This window comes from Mytilus trossulus, chromosome 8, assembly GCF_036588685.1.
Source record: "Mytilus trossulus isolate FHL-02 chromosome 8, PNRI_Mtr1.1.1.hap1, whole genome shotgun sequence".
In the NCBI taxonomy this organism is placed as follows: domain Eukaryota; kingdom Metazoa; phylum Mollusca; class Bivalvia; order Mytilida; family Mytilidae; genus Mytilus; species Mytilus trossulus.
Window position 1 is genome coordinate 71347007 of NC_086380.1, and position 21551 is coordinate 71368557.

General features: G+C 32.6%; 1 protein-coding gene across 1 annotated transcript in view; it reads right to left on the reverse strand.

Moving 5' to 3' along the window:
- LOC134681363 (uncharacterized) overlaps positions 1–12297 on the reverse strand; it is a 33248-nt gene extending 20951 nt beyond the window's left edge. Inside the window, exons 1-4 of the mRNA XM_063540963.1 lie at positions 12217–12297; positions 8199–8535; positions 4074–4309; positions 2502–2928 (exon numbers count right to left, since the gene is read on the reverse strand). Of these exons, the coding sequence (XP_063397033.1) occupies positions 2502–2928; positions 4074–4309; positions 8199–8400 (865 nt within the window). The 5' untranslated portion in view covers positions 8401–8535; positions 12217–12297. The remainder of the gene's footprint in view (positions 1–2501; positions 2929–4073; positions 4310–8198; positions 8536–12216) is intronic.
- Positions 12298–21551: the final 9254 nt, after the last annotated feature.

Here is a 21551-nt window from a genome sequence, read left to right on the forward strand (position 1 = left end):
GTAAAAGCTAACGACAGACGACGACGATGACAGAAAGACAGATGACGGACGACAAGTGATGAGAAAAGCTCACTTGGCCCTGTGGGCCAGATGAGCTAAAAATCAGAAACATGAAACACTAAAGGTAGATTTGATGTCTAAATCTAATTCATAGAATTTTTGAATAATTTTTCAAAATGTAGTTTATTTGTCATGCTTTTTAAAAAATAATAATAATAACCAGATGCTCCACAGGGCGCAGCTTCATACGACCACAGAGGTTGAACCCTGAACGGTTGGGGCAAGTATGGACACAACATTCAAGCTGGATTCAGCTCTAAATTTGGATTGTGATTAAATAGTTGACACAGCATATGTTTCTGACACAGAATGAATGTGGTCTAATAAACTTAATTTTTTTGTTTTGCCTTTGAGCAATTCACTATGCTGTTGAATATTAATCCTCTCAAAAAAATGTTTGAAGAAAATTTTCTTTTTATTTATGAAATTTCAAATGAGAAGAATTGACCCCCTCTCCACATCCCCTTTTTATTTATCATAACCCCAATCTTAATTCAAATTTTTAATGGAGTTTGCAACAATAATTACTCATTTAAATACTTCATAAAATATTAAAATGTAAAAAAAATGCTTGTTATCACTAAATGGTAAAGATTGTGTCAATTTATCAGTTGGTAGTAAAAGTGATATATACATTGCATATTGTATAAAACAATGATTTAAGTTGATTCAACTACTATTCTGGACAAAGAAAGATAACTCCAATTGAAATTTCTTGCTATTGCACAATATTGTGCAATTAGATATTTCTTGATATTGCGCAATACTGTACATGTGTAATTGAAAATACTTGCTATTGCAAAATACTAAGCAATTGAAGATTTCTTGCTATTGTACAATACTATGCATTTGAAAATTTCTTGCTATTGCACAATACTGTGCAATTGAAGATTTCTTGTTATTGCTGAGTACTGTGCAATTGAAAATTTCTTGCTCATGCACTATATTTAATATAATAATTTTGGATCCTGATTTGGACCAACTTGAAAACTGGGCCCATAATCAAAAATCTAGGTACATGTTTGGATTCAGCATATCAAAGAACCCCAAGAATTCAATTTTTGTTAAAATCAAACCAAGTTCAATGTTGGACACTTTGGACTTTAATGTAGACCAATCTGAAAACAGGACCAAAAATTAAGAATCTACATACACAGTTAGATTTGGCATATCAAACAACCCCATTTATTCATTTTTTGATGAAATCAAACAAAGTTTAATTTTGGACCCCCGATTTGGACCAACTTGAAAACTGGGCCAATAATCAAAAATCTAAGTTCATTTTAGATTCAGCATATCAAAGAACCCCAAGGTTTCGATTTTTGTCAAAATCAAACTAAGTTTAATTTTGGACCCTTTGGACCTTAATGTAGACCAATTTGAAAACTGGACCAAAAATTAAATATCTACATACACAGTTAAATTTGGCATATCAAAGAACCCCAATTAATCAATTTTTTTATGAAATCAAACAAGGTTTAATTTTGGACCCTTTGGGCCCCTTATTTCTAAACTGTCTGGACCAAAACTCCCAAAATCAATTCCAACCTTCCTTTTACGGTAATAAACCTTGTGTTTAAATTTCATAGATTTCTATTTACTTATACTTCAGTTATGGTGCGAAAACAAAGAAAAATGCTTATTTGTGCCCCTTTTTGATCCCTAATTTATTCCTAAACTGTTAGGACCTCAACTCCCAAAATCAATACCAACCTTCCTTTTGTGATCATAAACCTTGTCTTTAAATTTCATTGATTTCTGTTTACTTAAACTAAAGTTATTGTGCAAAAACCAAGAAAATGCTTATTTGGGCCCTTTTTGGCCCCTAATTCCTAAAATGTTGGAATCAAAACTCCGAAAATCCATCCCAACCTTCCTTTTGAGGTCATAAACCTTGTGTTAAAATTTCATAGATTTCTATTTACTTTTACTAAAGTTAGAGTGCAAAAACTAAAAGTATTCGGACGACGACGACAACGATGACCCCAACGTGATACCAATATATGACGAAAAAAAAATCTTTTTTTGCGGTCGTATAAAAAAAATTAGTCACAGGGTTATTTTCACGCTACAAATAGTTCAACAGATTTTGTATAAATGAGACCATTACTGGTGAAGCAACTTATGTGAGTGTGCTGACATGAATTTTCATTGATCTGGTTATATTTATAAATTAACTATTAACAAAACTTCACTGATGAGTCTTTGTAGACGAAAACACTGCTATGGATATATAGGACATACACTTTTTGTGTTTCCTTATTTGGCTATTGCATGTCTTATCTGATTATCTGCTTCTTATCAAATATTTGCTATGGTGTATTAAAATCTATCGATCATCCTCCATTTTAGCAGTATTTTGATTGTGCATTTTCTAATGCAATTATGATTAAACATACTGTGCAATAACAAAACAAAATAAAACGCTCAGTCAGACTCACCTGAGGAATCATCACTATCATATGGTTTCATCTTGATATCATCAATGTCTTTTACACATGTTGCAATCCTTTCATCTTGCCTTGCCATCTGTTCACCATGATTTGCCAACTGTTCATCGAATTTTGCCATATGTCCATCTTGTTTTGTTACACGTTCAGCAATTTCTGTAATGTTAATGTCATATTTGCATTCCAATCCAAATAACTGCAGTGTCAAATCATCCAGGCTTTCCTGTGTGATAATAGTTTTTTCGTCAATCACTTTCATTGTTTCTTCAGATTTTTTTATCATGCTTGTTTGCTCCTGTTGTGACCTCTGAAGGTTATGAATCGAGTTCAATATATCTATAAGTGACTTGTCTAATACCATATACTGTGCATGCTGTGCTTCCATCAGCAGTAATTGGCCGCCAAGACGTCCAATGGCCTACATATATAAACATTATAAATTGATGGTAAATAGTATAAAGTAAAATAGCTAAAATTATGAAATCAAAGGGAAAGTCAAAACGAATATCTTTCTTAAAATGGCAAAATCATCAGGTCAAACAGATCTAAAAAAATGAAAACAGTTGTTATATTCCTGACTTGGTACAAGCATTTTTTCGTATATAGAACAAGGAGGATTCAACCTGGTTTATAGCTAGCTAATCCTTTAACATGTATGACAGTCACATTGAATTACATTAATTTTATAACAATTTGTGAGTGAAACAAAAAACACATTAGAAAGGTACCTTGCCAATACGATTATTATAACATAATGACCCCTTGCAACGGCAAAAAAATCTTATATTTCATTCAACCTAAGTTGCTTAGAAAAAAGTGTTAAATATATATATTGTATGACAAACAAAAACATATATTATTTAAGTTTAAACATTTATCTTTCTAAATTAAAACGTTTTATGGGTATTTGGAATGATTTGGTACGATACAAAACAATATTTGAAGTGGAGTGAACTATTACATGTATTATATGACGATATATATAGTTTATCTCTATCTATGATAATATTCAAGATAATAAACAAAAACAGACAACAACATACGACGGACAGACAACAACATACGACGGACGACGATGGACGCCAAGTGAAGGCATCAGCTCACTTGGCCCTTAGGGCCATGCAGGTGAGCTAAAAATTGGGAAAAACAAAGCACGAGAAAAAAAATCGTAAATATTAAGAAAATATTCAAGTACAAACAAAGGTTCAACTTAACAATTGGTGTGTTCCATATGATTGGGATTAAACCTGAGTTTTAGTTCTTGACTAGTATTAATTCTTTCAAAGAAAAAAAACCCAAATAATTTGAATACTGTTGATTATTTTTTATTGTCTTATATGTGTATACTTTATGATTTCCATGCTTGAGGACATAATAATCAAGTTCATCCGATATGACCTTGTATGCTGTGGACAAGTTGCACTAATAAAAGTCACACAAACAGATAAACAGATGAAGAGGTAGACAGACAGGTAGCCAAAACAGGGTGATTCATACCCCTCCACACACACCCACACACAAAATTGTGCTGCCTATATTTATTATGACCTAGTGTATACCTACACATTCTAAATCACTCCAGTCCTGACTGAAATCTGTAGTAGACAATTGTCCAACATCATGATGAGCCAACTTGTTCCGGTACCATTTTACTCTGGCGAGGTCTGCTCCTGTACAGGTATCACCTGGGTGTGGTAAGTTATCCCAGCCAGTAACAGGGGGGCTTTCTTGTGGTGTCATATTCCGTAAAAGGGATACTATTAGTGTTGTGTCAAAGTCTTCTGATTTAACAATACTAGCTGTAACATAAAGTATGTTGAGTTATCACAGTTATAATCTATTATAGTAAGCACATTTTTTTTAGGTTGTACAATACTGTAAACTTAAATATTGGAAAGTCCTGTATTTTACAATGCACATTATTTTCCAATGCACATTCACAATAATTTTCAACTAGCATGACTAGGTTTACATGGTTTACAGATAATTATTTATTATTTTGTCAAACAAAAGTGCACAATCATGCTCATTTGTGTCGCCTGCTTTACAGACCATTGGTGTGTTGCTGAACATTAAAAAAACTTTTAACAAAAAGTATCATATACCAGTAGACTTTACATTCTTAATGATCCATGACATAATTAACATATTATTTACAGTACTCATGGTACTTGACAAATTCAAAACACAAAAACTAAACATTGACCAATGAAGCATGAAAATCAGGTCAACTTAGTCAGATGAAACGCTACCAGACTAAAATGTAACCATAACAAACATTCCATACACCAAATACAGTTGACCTGCTACCTATAGTATCTGAGAAACGAATTTAATCAAATAACTTTAAACTTAATCACTGATTCATGAAATGAGAGTGATGTAAAGCAAACCCTTGTCTGAGGGTCATCTTGACCTTTCAAAGAACTCATAAACGGCAAACTTACACAACAAGCAGTCGCTGAACCATAAAAATAAGGTCAAGGATGATGCATACATGATAGAACCAGATGCTCCGCAGGGCGTAGCTTTATACGACCGCAGAGGTTGAACCCTGAACGGTTGGGGCAAGTATGGACACAACATTCAAGCTGGATTCAGCTCTAAATTTGGATTGTGATTAAATAGTTGACACAGCATAGTTTTCTGACACAGAATGAATGTGTTCTAATGAACTTAAAATGTTTGTTTTCTCTTAGAGCAATTCACTATGCTGTTGAATATTAATCCTCTCAAAAAAATGTTTGAAGAAATTTTCTTTTTATTTATGAAATTTCAAATGAGAAAAATTGAACCCAATTTTTTAATCACATTCCCCTTTCCCTTATTCCAAAACTAATCTCAATTAAAATTTCTAATGGAGTTTGCAACAATAACTACTCATTTAAATACATCATAAAATAATAAGATGTAAAAAAACTGCTTGTTATCACTGAATGGTAAAGATTATTTAAATTTATCAGTTGGTAGTAAAAAGTGAACATGGTGAATATACATTGTATATTGTATATAACAAAGATTTAAGTTGATTCTGGACAAAGAAAGATAACTCCAATTAAAAAACTTCTTGCTATTGCACAATATTGTGAAATAAGATATTTCTTGCTTACTATTCTGGACAAAGAAAGATAACTCTAAATAAAAAAAAATTGCTATTTCACAATAGCGTGCAATTAGATATTTCTTGCCATTGCACAATACTGTGCAATTGAAAAGACTTGCTATTGCACAATACTTAATATAATAATTTTAGATCATAATTTGGACCAACTTGAAAACTGGGCCCATAATCAAAAATCTAAGTTCATGTTTAAATTCAGCATATCAAAGAGGCCCAATAATTCAATTTTTGTTAAAATCAAACTTAGTTTAATTTTGGACCCTTTGGACTTTAATGTAGACCAATTTGAAAACAGGACCAAAAATGAAGAATCTACATACACAGTTAGATTTGGCATATCAAAGAACCCCATTTATTAAATTTTTGATGAAATCAAATAAAGTTTAATTTTGGACCCCGATTTGGACCAACTTGAAAACTGGGCCAATAATCAAGAATCTAAGTACATTTTTAGATTCAACATATCAAAGAACCCAACCGATTCATTTTTTGTCAAAATCAAACTAAGTTTAATTTTGGACCCTTTGGACCTTAATGTAGACCAATTTGAAAACGGGACCAAAAGTTAAGAATCTACATACAGTTAGATTCTGCATATCAAAGAACCCCAATTATTCAATTTTGATGAAATCAAACAAAGTTTAATTTTGGACCCTTTGGGCCCCTTTTTCCTAAACTGTTGGGACCAAAACTCCCAAAATCAATACCAACCGTCCTTTTATGGTCATAAACCTTGTGTTTAAATTTCATAGATTTCTATTTACTTATACTAACGTTATGGTGCGAAAACCAAGAAAAATGCTTATTGGGGTCCCTTTTTGGCCCCTAATTCCTGAACTGTTGGGACCTAAACTCCCAAAATCAATACCAACCTTCCTTTTGTGGTCATAAACATTGTCTTTAAATTTCAATGATTTCTATTTACTTTAACTAAAGTTATTGTGCGAAAACCAAGAATAATGCTTATTTGGGCCCTTTATTAGCCCCTTATTCCTAAAATGTTGAAACCAAAACTCCCAAAATCAATCCCAACCTTTCTTTTGTGGTCATAAACCTTGTGTCAAAATTTCATAGATTTCTATTACCTTAAACTAAAGTTATAGTGCGAAAACCAAGAAAATGCTTATTTGGGCCCTTTTTGGCCCCTAATTCCCAAAATGTTGGAACCAAAACTCCCAAAATCAATACCAACATTCCTTTTATGGTCATAAACCTTGTGTTAAAATTTCATAGATTTCTATTCACTTTTACTAAAGTTAGAGTGCGAAAACTAAAAGTATTCGGACGACGACGACGCAGACGACGACGCCAACGTGATAGCAATATACGACGAATTTTTTTTCAAAATTTGCGGTCGTATGATAAAAACTCTGTAACATAATGTATCTGCATACACATACAAAGTATGAAGCATCCATGCAGGTTTTCTACTTTTTGAAATACAAAGCTTTATACAAATTAGTTTACGTCAATGCTGGATGGTAATCTCTGTCTTGCGTACTATGACTTCTGTCGCGGGTGAAACAATAGTAAACTTTGTCTTTAAGCCAATAACCTCTTTCGGAAACCATGTTTGGTTAAATTTTAGCAAGCAGTTTCTGGGGAAAAGATTTTTGTTAGATATGAGGCAAAATAACAATTTTTTGTTAAAAATCATCATTAAAGGACAAAATCTCTAATACATGTTATAAGGAGTTTCATATGGTTTTAACTGTGTTTACATATTCGTGGGGCTTGTCTGGCTAATCAATTTTGCTTTCTTAAGTTTCTCTTTATCTATTGGAGATTTCAAAATAAAAGGCAAAAAAATGATATAAAAATGTAAAATTTGGCAATTTACATTTTACTCCTATGTTCTATTTTTAGTCTTGTCCATCATCGCAAGTAGAGTCATCAATCAGACACACTTTTTAAACTAGGTTACATAATGATGATTATGACCAAATTTGGTTTTATATTTTGTCCTCTGAACATTGGAATTTAAAAAAAGGTTTGTCTGCTATCTGAGATTATTTTTATTTTAGATTCAAGACATATTAAAAGGACTTTTGACCACCTACAGTGATGAGGTCCAAAATATGGACAAAATATTTGCACTTGATACAGGTCTGAATTTGGATTGTAATTAAATATTTGACTCATAATAGGTTTCTAACACAGAATAACTGTACTCAAAGAAGTTGAATTGATAATGAATTGGTTTTTTTTGTATAATACACTATGCTGTTGAAAATTGCTCCACTTCTCCCTTTTTTCTTTTGCAAGAAAAAAAAGTGCATGAAGAAATTTCTTTTTAACTTCTCAAATTTTAAGAACAAGAAAATGTTTATTTTGGCCCCTTTTTGGCTCTTATTCCTGAACTGTTTGGACAGTAACCCCCAAAATTTCAACCATCCTTTTGTGGTCATAAACCTTGTGTTTCAATTTCATACATTTCTAATTACTTATACTAAAGTTATTGACCTGAAACCAAATTGTCCTCAGACAATGATGAGGAGGGCGTGATACAAATGTGCAACCACAAAATAAAAAGTCTGTCCTTAATGCACACAAATAATTAAACTTACCAGGACTTGGATACAATGTCTGCAGTTGTTGTTTTGTTATGAACCTAAGTCCTTTCAATGTCACATAACTATTTGCAAGTTCATTTGCAAGTCCAGAATGTGGATGAACAGAATCAAAATATTTCCTGACAGCCTTAGTAGCAATCTTTAAGTTCAGATAGTAAAATCTGAGGAAATTTGACTCTTCTTCTGTTAGACTCATGTTGATTCCTTTAGTAGTTGTATCCAATTATACAGTTTGGTCTATGGATGCTACTGGCTACATTGTTTACTCCCTACAGCACTGTAGCAACACTGATGAGCGATGTCAATCTTCATACTGTCTTCCAGAAAAGACCTGCAATAAAAAGACTAAATTTTCTAGTGAAGCTTTGCCAGGTCAGTCAATAGTAAAATATCACCTAAAATTATTAATTTGTAAGTCAGTGTCTTGCCTACTTTGCTGTTAATCGCAAGCTCAACAAAAAAGAGGAAAAAAATTAATAACTAGACTCAGGCTCTTTAGCTAGAGGCTCTAAAGACACTGATGGATTCAATGACACAATTGTGTTTTGGTTATGGAGATGTGTTTGCAGATCTTACTTTACTGAACATTTTTGCTGCTTATTATCTTTTATCTATAATGAACTTGGCCATGAAGTTTAAATATTTTGTAAAAATTTACAAAATGTACAAAATTTGTTAAAAATTTGACTATAAAGAGCAATAACTCTTTAAGGGGTCAATTGGCCATTTTTATCATGTTGACTTTTTTGTTGGTCTTACTTTGCATTACATTATTGCTGTTTACAGTTTATCTCTATCTATAATAATATTCAAGATAAAAACCAAAAGCTGCAAAATTTTCTAAAAATTACCAATTCAGGGGCAGTAACACATTGCTTAGGCTAAGGATGACAATCATGACACCTACAAAGCGACACAGGATTGAAAAAGAAGGTATTGACTTCTATTTCACTATTCCATCAAACAGAAAGTAATACTCTATAGACTATTACACTCTCATGAAAAAAAGTTCCACAGCAATATTATCTAACTACAAAAACATGTTTAACCCCAAACACCCAAGCCTATTTCAAAAGATCCCAAGTTATTATAAGCTCTAGATAGATTTAAAGTAGTAAGTACATTTAACCATTTGTTTTGAGGAGACAGTCTTAAGATATATTTCAGAGAAAAAAAAAGACTCTAAGTTTTGCCTTAAACATAAATTCTGGACGTATCTGTATTGAAAACAAAAATCTTTTTTGCTATTAGAAACGTAAATTTCCAACAGAATTAATTTGCATTAAATGAACATGATGATTATAAAATTTTGTGGCAGGGGTTTTCATGTCTGACCAGAGTGTCTGTGTACGTGGCCTTTATGTCTCCATTTGTCGGCCGTCATTTATAAATTCATTGTCATTTCAGACTCATTCTTAGCCTTTGGATGTCTTGGAGCCCCTCACTTCCCTTAATGTTGTTGGGTGAAACATATTATTCAACCAAACATTTGGATAAAAATTGCTTGTTTTTAACTCTTGTCGGTCGTATTACAAATTCAATCAAATAGCCCGTCGTATATCTTGCTTACAACAAGAAATCTATGAGGTTTTGATAACTTAACTAACAACAAACTGGTGAGAATTTTCCATGTCTTTTTTTTACTGACAAATCCCACATCAAATTTATTAGTACATAATTTGGGATCCATAGTATCATTTTATGATACACAATTAATAATAAGGAGAATAAAGCATCAAAAATGTCAAACCCTCTTTAACTACAAAATATGCATGCCCCACACCAGGAAGCTTAAGTGCATATTTCACTTATATTATGTTTTAAGCCCAAAAAAGGTCACAATTTTTTTTTTCACCTTGCTACATTTGGCAATTTTATAAAACTTCACCCCCACTTTTCAAAATCCTGGATCCTCCCCTGTTGACCTAAAAAAACAAATTTATTCCAGTTTTATTTGCTCAATTGCTTTAGTTTCTGAGAATTTATGAGCCAAACACTGCAAGGAAAAAAAAGAAAGTTATCAAAATTTTTAAAACTTTAACCAGAGTGAATATTTGTGGAAGCTGTCGGAAAAGCCGACACAGATGATGTCATGTAGAATCCTTATCACTTATGTCTTGCTTTGTCGACAAAAGTCGAAAGGCTCTACAAAAAATAAATCTCAATATAATAAACTAGAAGCCCTTACATGTCTAAAGAGCCTGTTTTGTCATAAATGACCACCTTTTAGTTAAAATTAACATTAAATGGGAATAGCCCTATCAAGAGTTAACTTACAGTTTTTAGTAATGTTGAAATTAATGTACATCTTATCCTGTCCTGCTGATATGTTTTTCCAATTATCAATTATTGTGTTTAAGGTATGAAGCAAAGACAAAAGAAGCCAAAAAAAAAAGAAAATAAGAATCATATTTGAAATATATATATACATGCATCATGTGCATGTATATTCAAAAGCCAAGCTATCTATTATAGTTTTCAAGATATTAGACAAAATTGCCAAAAAATGGAAAAAAAATTGTCACTCAAGGGCATTAACTTTGACAATAAGTTGTTGAAATATTTGAATTTGCACAACTTGTCTTGTTTATCATTTTTGCTATCTTAAAGTTTCTGAATATATATCAAACATAATTGTTGTGATAATAGACTTGAACAAGCAGTCAATTAACAATTTCCTCAAAATTTTACTTATTTGTTGATCTTGTTTTGCTCATGCTAATCAATTTGGGTACTGTGTTATCTCATGATAAATATATTATCATGATTATATATACTGTATAAATATTTGATGAATAAAGTTTCACTCCATCTATTATTATAAGTTTCCTATATATTATAGGCATAATTTCAAAATAAATATGTTTGATTTTTGTTTTCTGCCGGACAGTTTTGTTGTAAATGGACAGTTATTAAAGTTAGATTTCAGCACCTTATAAATATCACTAGAACTTATGTCCTGAGCAAAAAAATATTCTAATTATTTATTAGTTAAATAATGAAACAATATAATTGCATCATTTCTACGAAAAATATTACAACAAATGAAGGTTACCTTTTGGTTATTGTACTATTATAAGTCAATGATAGCAGAGTTAAATGCAGGTTGTGGATTTCCTTAACATTGCACACCACCTCTAATTGATGTTACCCAATCAAAGTGAAATAATTATAAATCAAGCTCTTGCAAACTAAAACCAAAGAGCCAAATTTGAAAAAAAATCCCATGATTCTTTAAACAAAGCCTTATGGGTATTTCTATTTATGCCATGCCAACAGTTTTACGCCTTGCTTTTTTCAATTTACGCCCATCAGAAAACTTACGCCTTGCTGATTTCAATTTACACCAGGTTGACTGCTTTTTTCTACGCCTGAAGAACTACAAATTTAGGTTTCCTGCTCCCTTACGCCTGGATCTAGACATGTAACTTCCACTTATGCCTGGTTTACGCCTTATGTGGCATAATACGCCTTATAATTTCCTAGGGGCGACTTTTCTTTGGGACATACATTCATTGTTATAGCCTATAATAGGGGATGCAAACTAGTAGGGTGTACTATATGGAGTAAAAAAGGGGGTGTTGATAAAGGTTGTAAACAAAAGTCAAATCTGTGATCCCAATCCTTATTAATGGTAAAGGTCGTTAAACATTCACTTGATGTGATCTGAACACAATGAGAAAAGTTGGAAGTGGGGAAAAATTACAAAAAAAAAATCAGGAAATTAAGACACCTATATCAATCACACACTCCCTCCCCCTTTCTTCTCCTGTTATAACAATTACTAATTATTCATGATAACTGTAACGCAAATAGAACGCTGACAATATAGGGACAGGTATAAAGATTAAGAGTAAACGGGATGTCATGAAGCATACAGGGTCTATGTTTGTTGACAATGTCAATGGTGATTTTTTGGTGTTTGCTTTTTTTTCATTCTGGAGGCTTTGTTTTAAAATACTTTCAACAGGGTCATTTGCACATTTTTGTTTTTAGATAATTGCTGAATTACTTTTAAAACTCGTTTATATCGTGTTCCATTCCTCTTCTAATCTTAATTGTAAATGGCTGATGGATCACTGGAAAATCCTACTTTCGTTTTAGCATCTGTTGCTATGTGAAATAATGATTTTTAAATGCCTGTGCATTTACCTCCGTTTTTACCGGAACACCACCATTATTTGACTGATCTGAATTTAAATCAAATTTAGACTTGAAGTGTTTATATATAATCTGTTGATCTTATAATAGATATTAATAATCCGTTTTTTTTTAATGTTTTTCCTCTGACCCCATCCATCTATCCGTCGTACCGTCCGTTCGTTCATTCTGTCGTCCGTATGTTCGTTCGGGTGTCATCCTGGTTTGCCCACTTTTAATTACATGTATATGTAAACATAGAGGGAATTGTTGTTTTAACAATTATAGTTTATTTCTGAATTAAAGTCATATTTATTACCTTTTATTTTACCTGTAAATGTTTAAAAGAACATTATATTCTGTTATTAAATAAAAGAAAGTGTGCAAAACTTTCTAAATTTTATATAATATTTTTGGCAGGAAAATGTATTTTTATTCATACAAAAAATAGGAAAAATGTGCACTTGAAATGAAACTATTTTTCCAATTTATCAACAAATGATATATTGGTACATTCTGAAAAAAAGTTAAAAAGTAAAAGAATGAAACTTAAGCCGCAGTACTACCTCTTGTTCCACCCCACCTTGTTGGAGAAGTTTGGCTAAACACTAAAGAAGACATTTAAGAAACTGAAAACATACTGGCTACAACTTCATTTATAGAATACATGACAGAGTTCAGGATTGAAAGCTACCGTTTTCTATGGAATCACTATTACACAGAAGGACCCCCACCACAAATCACTTGGAAGGATGGCACAACAAACTTAAGAAGAGACTCAAACATGCCCACGCAAACATCTACGAGATCATTGAGCTACTGAAAAAGACACAGGCACTTACAGAATGCAACATTATCCAGTATGCAGCAGGAGGAGCCCGCCCCCAAAAAGATGACGATACAGAGTATAAGAACCAGACTCCAACTACTGAAAGAAAGATTCCAACAAGGACTAATCAGCGTGGTAGATTACTCGGACGCAGCTGATGATCGATCCCATCTTCTCCATTTGAACTGGACAATGAAGTGAAGATTTGTGAATATCATGTTTTGTGACTTTTGGTGTGAAGATTGTATTTATCCTCATTTTACATATTACCTTATGCAATGCATTTATAAAATTGAGAATAATGAGAAAAAATATTTGATTTTTTTAATAATTTTTTCTATACAAAAAAAACAACCTGAATATGCAGAAAACACTTACTAACAATATACCTGACCATACCTAAGTTGGAACAGACTATACAATTGTATGCTCATTAAACCTTTTGTCTTTTTTGTTTTCTTTACTAATAGATAATTGGTAGAATTAAAAGTGGGCAAACCAGGAGTAAACCGTTCGTTCGTCCGTCCGTCAGTCTGTCCCGTTTCAGCTCATAAAGTTTTTGGTCAAGATACTTTTTGATGAAGTTAAAGTCCAACCAACGTGAAACTAAGTACACATGATCCCTATGGGGTTAATGCCAAAATAACAGATTTTACTCCACTTTCACGATTAACCGAACATCGAAAATAATGGTATGAGTGGGGCATCCGTGAAGTCCGTGATACTTTACATGTACTATGGACTTGTTCTTCCATGTTTAATATTTTGTTAGTTTTAAGTTGACCACAGCTATGAAATACATGTACACAGACAAACCATTTATCTAACAGATAAAACTAATTTTGAATATTCAGTTTAGGAAGGTTATAATGACACGGTTACAGTTCATAATAATATGCACGACTGGGCTGGGAAATGAACGACAATGAATTCTAAGACGTTACGCGCGATGTTCGTACCGTTTACGTTTTTTGTATGTTTGTAGTTAAAACTGAGCTACAGGTGAAGAAAAAAAACGTATTTTTTATAAGACCTCAGATACTATTCTGCTGGATATAAATGTTTGTGTTCAATTATCTCCACTAAAACAATATAAAACGCATTTTATCGAGTTGTTATGCAATAGATTATGGATTTTGGAATAATAATGGGCTGTCCCGGGTAACATTTGACGATGAAAACTGAAGTATAAGACTTCTTTTCGACTTTTTTTTGGCATATTTTCATTAATATTTTTTTTTGCCGCGAATTGCCATGAAATAGCAACCCATTATGATATATTTGTTTGAAGGCTTATTGCATCTTATTCTGTTACGCCAGGCAAATCTGCAAGGTTTCAGTGTGTCCCATCTCCATTTTCGAAACTGCTCTAAGGAAAACAGTTAAAAAATACGGATAAATGATGTCATCAGGTGAGAAAATGCTATGGCTAGTATAATGTTGTTTTTCTGTAATTAATAAATTTCAAACGCAAAACCGGTCAAACACAAAAATAAAAAAGATCCAATTTTTTTAAATTTGGTAAATAAAATGTCACACGTTCATTTTTTGCCAAAACGTTGCGTACAGTCGTAATTAAAGTAAACTATATTAAGCTTTGCACTTGATTGTCGACAATGAAATTCTTATATAGACATGTTATTTTTCTAATCTTTTCAAAATATCTATATTGATCTCCATAGCATTCGAACTGTCCGAGAAAAAAATGTTTGAAAATTGGTGAAAAAGATGTCACACGCATTAAATTTCTGACGGCGGCAACCCGACGTCGTTTCGAATAGCCAAAACAACAAAAAACGCACCTGCAAAAAAAACCCACAGAACAAGCGTACAACTTATATTAATTGATTGTCGGTGCATGTATTATTCAACTACATATATAGAGATACTTTTTAAACAACGATTTGATTTATCTTTATGTTACTGATTTTTCGGATTATTTTTGTTTTCCGTGATATTGATAAGTGTTGCTCTCAACCCGGAACAGATTGAATGTTTTATTTTTACTCGCAAATTCTAAATTAAGTCAAAACTTGCAAAGTTTTTAAAACTAGTAAAACTTGGGTACGTAATTGTAGGAGCATTTCTTTTGCGTTTCTATCTTATAGCACTGATGAGGCTTCTTTAAAATTTACGGACAAACTATGTTTCGGATGATGCTCCCAGTGTATCTTTGGAACGATACGAATATATTACTGTGACAATTAAAAAAAAAACTTACACTTTGTCAGAAAATGCACTAAACCGGATAATATGTTAAATTACTTTGGAAAACTTAAAGACAAATTCGCTGGAAATCAGTTCCGTGCATAGTGGCAAAATGCACAACTTAAAGGTTTGAAAGAAAACTTATTATCTAAGCATGACTATTCCGAAAAGTACGGTTGCAAAGAAAAATTTGAACTTATTTTCTGCGCAGCGAGGTATTTATCTATGTTTCCGTTATTTATCGAAATTAGAGGTAGACGGAGAAGAAAGTTTGCCGGATATTTCATGTATTATCACCTTATATTGTCGGTTCAGTATAAGTCGCGAATTTTTTTTTTAATGTTACTAAACCGACATTTGTTTCAAACACGGATATGAAATTTTCATACGAAATTATTTCGAAACTTCGTGAAAGGGACATTAGGACGCAGCCGGGGGCTTTTTAAAAAATCAAGATTTTTTTCTTTGCGGGAACGAAATAATACAATCTGCGGCAGATTTTTTAAAAAATATCGTGGGAAACATTTGAACGATTCTAAGTAACTGTATTATAAGGACCGACTATTTAGATTTGTCGAGAGAATACATGTAGATCGTGACACAATTGTCCTTCAAATCGTTCCTAATATTAAAAGTATCTATCAAGGTTTTTCCTTCTTTGGACGATGCTTATTTGACATTTAGGTACCTGTCATGTTATTCTTATGAAAACTATTTGATTTGTATTTACAATGACTGTATGAATAATTCCATTTGAAGTATAAGGCGACCATACCGACAGTTGTCCAAAACAACTGAAACCGCAATTGGGGTCCCGCAGAAGATATGATATGATTGATATTGAGACAATTAACTCTCAACAAGAGACCAAAATAACACAGAAATTAACAACTAAAGGTCACCGTTCGGCCTTCAACAACGAGTAAAGCGCATACTCAACTATAAAAGGCCCCGCAATGACAATGTAAAATAGCTCAAACGGGAAAACTAAAAGTCGTATTTATCTTAAAATGAACGAAAAACAAATATGTAACACATAAACAAACGACAACCACTGAATTACGGACTCCTGACTTGGGACAGGCAAATACATACATAATGTAGCGGTGTTTAACATGTTAGCGAGATTCCAACCCTCACCCTCACCAGACAGGTACATTAATTTTGCTTATTTTAGAAGTATTTTTGTAGCGTCTGAACCATGAAAAACGTCCGATTTTAGCGATAACGCCTGTTACGCTTATAGACACGAACATCGCGCGTAACGTCTAAAACATTTTGCAGGACTCCTAAGCAGCTGCTACATGAATCTTGGGAGAGGTCAATGTATTGGTAGCATTTAAATTTGTACACTTTTTTTTCTAGAATATCCTACTATTGTAATGATCCTGTATGGGGGTGCGAGAGGCAAAACATTAACAGCTAATAAAATTACGTCCTTTAATGGCACTTGCAAAATGAAAAAGAGACAGTACATGTGATTACATACATGTATATAACAAAATCATATACGGACTGAACAGTATTTCCGGAAACGCGGATTCAACCCCCTATATATATTACATCCCCCCGACAAAAGAAAAATGTAAATTTTGCTCAGGGTTGAATTCGCTTTACAATATATATGCACAAACTCATATACCATCTCAAAACACAGCATGAAAAATTACAATTATCTGACGTTGCGAAATCTCAACTTTTGAAAGTTAGAAGTTAAATATATTTTTACAGATCCGAAATTGTTTCGTGATACATGTATCATTGAGTAATAAATTCAACAGAGCCCCTAACTCTTACAATATTGTGAAAATGTCCTATAATGATCCCATTTCATAAGTTGCAAGTTTCAAAAAAATATATCAACAATCTCTCACAGAATCATGGTGCACCAAACCCATTTACGCACACACACTCTCATAAAAAATATAAAATTGCTAACACAGATAAAACATATCAGAAAGATACAATTCACGGGGTTTATTTATGAAATTATCTCGATATCACTAACATAGATCCTAGATAATATACTCCTCATAAAAGTTCCAAAACTGGACGTAAACTACAGATTTCCGTCTTTATACCATGCAAAAAAAAACAACACAACAAAAAAACATTATCTCTACATTTTCCTTAATTTGTTTGCTAATGAAACTGTATATCACTATCGTGTTTCCTGAAAAATCCACTAAATACAAAAATACAAAATGAACCATATTCATACGATCTCATCAACATATTTCAAAAATGGTAAAGATCGATGTTCAATATAAACATACAAAAATCGGCATTTCTCATAGAAAATAATTATTGAATTACAAATCTGAAAACGCAGTACCAACTTTCTGCTATTATTTTACAAAATGAAATAAATCAAATATTAATGACTAGATAATTCAAACTTGATACTCATGTGAATGAAATTGAAATAAAAATCTACATGGAGAAAAATGTGTTTAGCATAATGTCATGTATACGCAATGATAAGGCTGTTGTACCTATTTTGTTGTATGGGTCAGAAATTTGGGGATTTGAAAACTTTGACTTATTAGAGCGGGTGCACCTAAAATTTTGTAAACTCATTTTACATTTGAAGCAATCAACCCCAGACTGTATAGTTTATGCAGAACTAGGCAGATTCCCATTATTTCTTTATGCAAAAGTTCGTATGATAAATTTTTGGGGCAGAATTATAAACGGTAAAGAGTGTAAAATTTCTCATGTTCTTTATAAATTATTACTTGTAAATTTAAATAACTATGGTTTTGAAAGTAAATGGTTGATCTATATTAAAAATATTTTTAATAATTGTGGAATGTCTAATATTTGGAATATGCATTTTGCTGACAAATGGGTATCAAAAAGTGTGGAGCAAAAGCTTAAAGATCAGTTCACACAATTATGTTTGTCACAGATAGAAACCTTACCTAAATGCCTATGTTACAGAATTTTTAAAAATAATTTGAAATTTGAGAATTATCTCAACAAATTGTCTAATAGTTTATTATTTGTATACTGCAAATTTAGATGTGGTAGTCATCGTTTACCAATTGAGACCGGCAGATGGCGAGGCTTGTCACGAAACGACAGACTTTGCCATCTATGCAACGCAAACGAAATTGGTGACGAATATCATTATATAATGACTTGTAAATCTTTAGATTTAGAGAGAAAGAAATTTTTACCTGAATATTGCTGTAAAAATCCAAGTACATACAAATTTAATAGTTTATTTAATTCAGACAATACTATTATTTTAGAAAAAATATGTAAGTTTATAAAAACAATACAGGTGAAAGTCAGTCCTCCAAGTTAAGTTACGTTATTTATTCACACATGTGCATGCTTATATATACATATATGTAACTGTAAATATATATTTTCTCTGTAACTATGACATGTAGTTTTGTGAGAATAAAGTTCATTCATTCATTCATTCAACAATCGTTCATTATTTTCCTCAGAATAATAGAAAAAATCAAGCAAATTAAACATACATAATACGAATTGTTTAAGTATTTCAAAAAGATAAGTAATATCAACATATGCAAAAAAAATCTTAAGCAGTTAATAATCAGTTTCCATGTACATGTATATTATATATGCAAACAAACTAATGTCCGTATATTTTAAAAAAAAAGTTCTGATTGAATAACATTGAAATAGGGCTCCGCTCTGTACTGAATTTCATCTGACATCATAGTAACGATTTGTCATGAGATAAATCCCACGGACAAAAACATGAAAAGTTCGCCAGAAAAAGTCGTTGTACCATCATCAAAAGGCATTGTCATGAGATAAATCTCACGGACAATAAGTTCAAGAAAAACATCGCTGTACACAGATTAATAAATTGTCATGAGATAAATCTCACGGACAAAAAGGTTCAAAATAAACATCCTCGTCAAGCATTGGCAATTGTCTTGAATTTTACAACAAATATGTACAATATGAGCATTCCATAAAATTTAACGCTCACGTCTGAATAAAACATTAAGTATCATGAGGTAAACCTCACGGACACAAAACGACTTAAAGAATTTGTGGAGGTGGTCGGTTGTTTATTAAATCACGGGTTTTGTTCGGCAACAGCTTTAGGTGTAATTTGTTGTTTGATGGCAGAAACAGATATCTCATCATGTAACCTGTACCTGTATGCTTCGCCCATTTTGGCAGATGATAGTGCACCATTACTGTCTTTGTGGTTACCTGCCCTTACAAAGAAAGCTAACTTGTCGGGAAGACCCTTGATGAATTTGGTGAGAATTTCATGATCAGCTTTGTGTAATAATTGAGCTTTTTCTACAAGCTGGCAGTAAAAATCTTCGAGTGCTTGACCCGGTGACAACTTTATGTGTTCAAAAACCTCATTTTCTAGCATGATTGTTGGACTTTGCCAATCGAGATTAACATATTTTCTCTTAAACAGTTCAATAAGTTTTTCCCAGGAGCTTTTGTCATTGAATGTTAACGAGTTAAACCACGTGAGGGCCGGGCCCGTTAACTGGAGGTGAAAAGCTGCTATTCGCCTTTGGTATTCATAAGGCATGATATTATGTAGTGTAGCGAAAGAGTCAAATTCGCGCAAGAAAACAAGTCCATTTTCATGGGGATATCCCCCGAATTTCCTACACGGAGCTAATATTTCCATGACAGCTGTATGTACTATTCTAGGTATACTTGTATGTTCTAATCTAGGCGTACTTGTAGTGTAACATGCACTTGTGTTATAAGTCAAAATATTTTGATGCAATCTGTTAACCAAACTTATTTGTGGTGTTAAAATTGGCATAGAACGATCTAATGTGTTGGTTTGAGAGGGCCTAGTCGGGGCTAATAAATGTAAACTTTGATCTAATTCTTGGTTTTGAGAAGGCCTAGTCGGTGCCAATAAATATGAACTTAAAAGTGAATCGTCGGTAAATTCGTCGTCCGTTTCAACTAATGAGTGTAAACTTAAAGTAGACTCACCATCGCTCATATCATTTAAATTGCTATATTTCGGCGCCGACATCAACGAAGAAAAAAAACCAACACTGTAATGAGATAAATCTCACGTACAGATAAAAAAATTAAATGTGCATGTTAAATAATACGCCTGTAATGAGATGAATCTCACGTACAGAAAACTGGGATTCATAAGTCAACTTGAAGAAAATCATAATCTGCATAAAAAATTTGACCACCCACGTGGTTTTCCCACTTCAGTGAAAATTATGGGGAAAAAATTTCAGTTCAGGTTTACACAAATAAAGTCCTTTGAATGAAGTTATATTTCGGGTCCTCCGCCATGTAATGATCCTGTATGGGGGTGCGAGAGGCAAAACATTAACAGCTAATAAAATTACGTCCTTTAATGGCACTTGCAAAATGAAAAAGAGACAGTACATGTGATTACATACATTACATACATGTATATAACAAAATCATATACGGACTGAACAGTATTTCCGGAAACGCGGATTCAACCCCCTATATATATTACACTATACTGGGAGGGTGATAACAAATCATTATGACACCCAACACACGTTATATTTTCTACGACCTTTAGCGATGAAAAGACCCCATACCGTATACTTGTCAGCTATATATACAAGACCCCTAACATGAACAATTCAAAATTCAAACGAGAAAACTAAAACAGCGTATATTTTTGTACAAGTCGGACACTGTTTCGGCTTTCAACGTGTACGTTCACAAGCTTCATCAGTTAAAACGCCCAATAAATGTTGAATGCAAGCGGTTAACTTCTCATTTCCTCAGAGACGCATTATTCTGTATCCGAGATCAATATTTCAATTAGATTGCTAAGTCAGGAATCTGATGTATGCAGTAGTTATCGTTTGTTTATGTGATTTATGCGTGTTACTCGTTTCTCGTTTTTTTATATAGTTTAGACCGTTGGTTTTCCTGTTTGAATGGTTTTGCACTAGTAATTTGGGGGCCCTTTATAGCTTGTTGTTCGGTGTGGGCCAAGGCTCCGTGTTGAAGGTCGTACCTTGACCAAAATGGTTTTACTTTTATAAATTGTTATTTGGATGGAGAGTAGTCTCATTCGCACTCATACCACACCTCCTTATATCTATTCATGTATAAAACATGAAAAATATACTTACATATATGCATGTATATTATATATATCTGATTGCGTCTTAAAACGAGATACATTT